Source organism: Zosterops lateralis (assembly GCF_965231275.1).
Source record: "Zosterops lateralis genome assembly, chromosome: 16".
NCBI classification, from domain to species: domain Eukaryota; kingdom Metazoa; phylum Chordata; class Aves; order Passeriformes; family Zosteropidae; genus Zosterops; species Zosterops lateralis.
This window is the reverse complement of record NC_139776.1, coordinates 9,280,765-9,286,079: the sequence shown is the minus strand read 5'-3', so window position 1 is coordinate 9,286,079 and position 5,315 is coordinate 9,280,765. Positions and strand designations below refer to the sequence as shown.

The following is a 5,315-nucleotide window of genomic DNA, read 5'->3' as shown; positions in this document are numbered from 1 at the left end:
AGGGAGGTGGGAGAGCAAACCTACAGCTCACTGGGCTTCACATCGGGGTGGGGAGGGCTCCTGCCAGTCCCAAATGCTTGAACCTACTTGGGAGGAAAAAGCAAAGAAAAACTAACAAAGTCATTCAGTGCCTGCAAAAAAAAGGAATCATTATCTCCCGACAGGATTCAGAGGCTCCTGCTGGGGGGAGGGAGAGGAACAGAAGAAATGAGTAAGAAGAACCTGACATTTCTGTTCTTAATTTATCATCATAGTAAGACTGGAGCGCTGAGTGCAGCTCGGCACGCGCTCCTAGATGGATTTCCTCCGCAGCCGGGGGTGCTGCCGGCAGCGAGGGCTGCTGGAAGACAAAGTGCTCCCCGGGGAAGAGCCGGTCTGACCCCGCGTGCTCAGGGACACCTCGTCGATTTTGTAGGAGATGGAGTTGTAATAGACGGGGTTGGTGTGGCAGCTCAGGGTCTCAGGGTGGGAAGGCGCCGGGCTGCTGCACACCTGGGGTCTGTAGCACAGGCAGGTGCAGAAGGATGGCACCGCCGCTGCCGAGGTGGCTGACTGCCGCCGCTGCCTCTCCGCATCCTCCTGCACCAGCGGGATCAGGTTCATCTGGCTGGTCCTGTCCTCCGCGGGGAGAAAGATGGCATTGCTGCTGCGGCTGTCCTCCTTTGGCTTGAGGTGGATGTTGTTGCGGGCTCTCCTCAGCGAGGCTCTCTCTTCGGCATCACGCCGCTCATCCTCCGAGTTCATCGTCAGGAAGCGCAGCACCACCAGGTTCAGGAAGGCGCCGATGACGGTCAGGCCCACCAAGATGTACATGAAGCTGAAAGCCACGTATGGGGGCTTCTTCTGCAAAGCCTCGTTCTTTTGCAGGGCCACAAAGTCCCCAAAGCCAATAGTGGTCAAGGTTATGAAGCAGTAGTAATAGGCGTGGAAGAAAGTCCAGCCCTCGAAATAAGAGAAGGCTGCGGCGCCGATGCACAGTGTGCCCATGCAGGACAGGAAGCCCACCAGGACCATGTTCTCCATGGAGACATGGGTTGTCCTCATGCCCAGACACTTCTTGATCTTCTTGAGCAGCAGCCGCACGACGGTGTTCATGCGCTCCCCCAGGCTCTGGAACATGACCAGCGTCAGGGGGATGCCCAGGATGGCGTAGAACATGCAGAAGACTTTGCCAGCGTCTGTGCCGGGAGCAGCGTGCCCATAACCTGGGAGGGACACAGGAGAGAGGAAAGATGGCCTCAAGCCTTCACTGGAGTTTTCAGCAAGGCTGCTCTGTGACCAAGAGGAGCAGCAGAAAAATGGGGGGAAGAGTGGAAAATGACTCAATTACAGAGCTGTAGGCAATGTTAATGGGGCCATGGGATGCCCATCCTTGGTATTGTGTAGGCAGAACCTCATTTGACCTCTAAAGAGAGAAGGTACCCTCCTGATAGCCCCCAGTGTCACAGAGGCCAAGAGGAGGCCTAGAGCTGGACTGGGGTCTGCAAGCCTTCTGCAGCTCATGAATAACTCATAGGCCATGATGCTGTGCCAGTGCCAGGTGTGCAGGGCAACCTGAACCCCACAGTGAGGGGGAAACAGAGGCTCTGCAAGATGCTGAGACCAACAGTGTCAGATCACCCTGTGAGGAGGTACACACCCAGCCAGGACCATCCTCAACTGCCCTTGCAGGGGCATTGCCACCTCCCCTGTCACCTGCTCCTCCTCCTCCCAAGCCATCCAGTGTCACATATACATTTGAGTTTCAGCTCTATGAGCACTTGTGTGGCCTGTTGGGCAGGAGCCAGAGTGACCCTGCAATCCTGTGCTATAGGGACAGTCCCCACAGGAGCAGCTAAGTCTGGAAGGACTTCTGCAGACCCTCTCCAGATTTACTCCAGTGTCACTAGGACTCAGACCTAAAGCCCCACCAGACTGTTGGGGAGGAGGGGCTGTGCTGTTTTAGATGCAGGGTAGGGAGCATTTATGCCACCTCAGCCCTTCAGCCCTTTTCCTGGGGACAAGGAGCTCCAGGAGGACAAGGTTCTCCTTGAACGCCTTCTGAGATTTAATTTCTCCACCTTGGCCCAAGTTTCAGAGCTGTGACTCAAGGACACACACAATTACACTGTGAGGCACAGTGAAGCACTCACTGCAATCTTCCGGACTCCAGCCATTCTGTGCCCACCTCAATTACAGCAGCTTTGCAGAAATCCATGGCCCCTGACCTCAGAGGATGAGTAACACAAGGGAGTCATGTGGCATGGGGAGTAATGGCATCCAAAGGCATCCAAAGGCATCTGAGCCTTTCTTTTGAGTTGCTTTTACAAGAAACTACCAGGGCCTGAAACTTCCCTTCCAAAGGCATCTGCAGAACAGCACCAGCTCCTTCCTGCACTGCTGCCAGGCCTTTCACAAACAGCTATTTGTATTTTCTCTTTCTGCAGGAATTTGGGTGACTTTTGCATGGAGAACACGGGGGGGAAACACCCTTTTGTTGCCCCACAGTCTTGTTCTAAGATGTGACTTGGCTTCACCTCAGTCCTTGCTGCCCATGGGTTTCCAGGACACTTGGGGAAGGTGCTGCACCCAGTGATGGAAGGACCAGAGGAGGATAACCATGATATCCTGGGCTCCTGAGCACAGCTCCTGCTCCAGGAAACTCCTGCACGGGACAGGGCTGAGGGGCTGAGGTCAGCATTATCCTTCACCATGCTGTGCTCTGAACTGAGAGCAGGCAACAAGGGACCAGCTTCTAATTGCTCTCTCTGTTCACAAATTCACACGACAAAAAAAAATGTTGAGTTTAATGCCTGCATGCCACATTTTTTGAAATAGAGAGCAGACAGGAGACTGCAGTGGCAAAACCTCCCAGTCAGATCCAAGCTTAATAACCGAGTGCAATCACCAGTCCCAGGCTACAAGATAATACAATGACAGCAATGAGGATGTAAATATAATGATCCAGAAGAGCAGTAAGTGGAAAAACAATTGTTATACCCTGAGAGACTGTTGAAGGAGTGTTTGACTGATGGTTTTGAAATGACAAAGGGAATTAGAAAGAGTAAACACAGCTACAATAACATTAAAACTGAGATTTGGAGCACAGCCCAATATAAAGAGCTCTAACATGTCAGTGTTTGAGAAATATGGCACCTGGGCTGAAATTATTTATCACACGGGGTGTGTGATAAGCACAGCCATTGTCTGTCACAGCCAACAAGAAAATCATGTAAATGAAGCTATAAACTGTCAGGTGATGATGGGGATTTTTGCTGAAGCCATTAATCTTTCCCTCCTGCTGGAGGGACCCAAACCATGCCCTGAGCCCACCGTGGTTTGCTGACCCAACCCCACACAGCATCCCATGGGAGCACATGGAGACCTCAGGCAAGGCCTGCAGGATACCTGTCCCTCTTCCACCTCTCATCCTCTGGTAATGGTGCAGTTGATCCCACCAGCCTTTGTCCTGAGGGATGATGCTTCCAGCTCCCAGAGGTATTTCAGCCATCCCAAGCCCTTTGGTAAGGCTAAAGTCCTGTCCTGAAGAACAGGAGGCAGCAGCTGGCTGTGCCAGGGCAAAATGTGGCCTCAGGATTCCTGCCTCCAAAACACATCTGCTCACTGAAATCCCAGCACAAGCAGTGGCACAAGCACAGGATCCCTGTCCACCCCCACGGGATGCCAAGGGTGCATGGATTAATCAAAGTGGATTAATTAAACAATGCTCAACTCCCATGTGGCTCATCTCACCTAATTTAAGGGAACCCTCATTCAATTTAGTTTCATTCTCTGGGCTCTAGTATGGATAAATGCATCTACAGGGGACTTTAATGTGAGTCAATCACTCCCCTCCAAGCTGACACCCCTGTCTCTGCAGGTTTCTGTGCAGGCAGAGCAGCACTGTGCAGGCAGAGAAGTGGCTCGTGGCTCTCTTGGCTCCGTGACAGCCAAACACCCAGAGTTTTGAGCCAGCAAAGCAGCCAACAATCCTTGCACAGCTCTTCACCAGCTCAGCAGCCAGCGCAGGGCACAGACAGGGCCCCCATCTCTGCCCTCCCACACCGCTGCCAACTTTGGCAGCCGCCTGCTCCAAAGGCTCCCGCAGGAGCTCCGCAAGCTGCTGCCTCCGTGGGACAACAGCGTGTCCAGGCACAGCCCCAGCCCCAGGACAGGGCGGCCCCAGGCTGCCCGTGGGTTCCCTCCCCGCCACCGGGCACTGGGGTCCCCCAGGGTCAGCTCGAGGCTGGCCTGAAGAGATGTCCCAGCCTTGCAAGGGTGACACCTGCCTCTGCCATGCGGGCACCCCCACACTGTCCTGGAGCTCCCAGGGGTGCCGGAGGCGTGCGGCTGGAGAAGGATGGGGCGCAGGGACATGGGGATGGAGGGACATGGGATGCGGGGATGGAGGGACACGGGGTGTAGGGAGGTTGGATGGAGGGACACGGGGTGCAGAGGTTCAGGGATGGAGGGACACGGGGTGTAGGGAGGTTGGATGGAGGGACACGGGGTGCAGAGGTTCAGGGATGGAGGGATGCCGGGCTGCCCGCACTCACCGATGGTGGTGATGACCGTGATGGCGAAGTAGAAGGAGCCGGCGAACTTCCACTGGCGGCCGGCGCGGTGCGGCTCGGCCTGCAGCACCAGGCGCTCCAGCTCCCGGTAATCGTCGGCGGAGAAGCGGTACTTCCTCCGCAGCTCCCCGCGCTTCTGCTCCAGCAGCCGCTTGCGGCCGCTCTCCGCCTCCGACTCCAGCGCATCGAAGACCGCGGCGCCCACCAGCAGGTAGGAGAAGATGCAGAGGATGAGCGCGGCCGTGCGCAGGTTCTGCCGCTTCATGGCGAGGGGCGGCCGCCGCGCTCAGCCCGGGCTCCGCATGGCCCCGCCGCCGCCGCCCCCCGCCCGCCCCCCGCGCACCCCCGGCACCGCGCACCGCCCCCCGTGCGCCGCCCGCGCACCGCGCACCGCGCACGGCTCACCGAGCACTGCTTACCCCGCACCGCGCACGGCTCACCCCGCACCGCGCACCGAGACCGAGCACCGCGCACGGCTCACCGAGCACCGCGCACCGCGCACCGCCCGCGCACCGCGCACCGCGCACCGAGACCGAGCACCGCGCACGGCTCACCGAGCACTGCTCACCCCGCACCGCGCACGGCTCACCCCGCACCCTCACCCCGCACCGCGCACCGAGCACCGAGCACGGCTCACCGCGCACCGCGCACCGCACACTGAGCCTGGGCACCGCGCGGCGCCTCCTGCCTGCCCCAGGCACCGGCTCCTGCCTGCCCCGGGCACCGGCCCGTGCGGGCTCCAGCTCTCACGCACACCTAGGC

General features: G+C 57.8%; 1 protein-coding gene across 1 annotated transcript; it reads right to left on the bottom strand.

The window, feature by feature from the left end:
- Positions 1-291: 291 nt before the first annotated feature.
- Positions 292-4,827, bottom strand: KCNK15 (potassium two pore domain channel subfamily K member 15; the record flags this gene model as incomplete). Its single annotated transcript, XM_083873442.1, has 2 exons — positions 4,536-4,827; positions 292-1,205 (listed from the first exon to the last, which is right to left on the bottom strand). Exons 1-2 carry the CDS (start codon positions 4,816-4,818, stop codon positions 292-294), a joined length of 1,197 nt encoding a protein of 398 aa, XP_083729568.1. The 5' UTR covers positions 4,819-4,827.
- Positions 4,828-5,315: the final 488 nt, after the last annotated feature.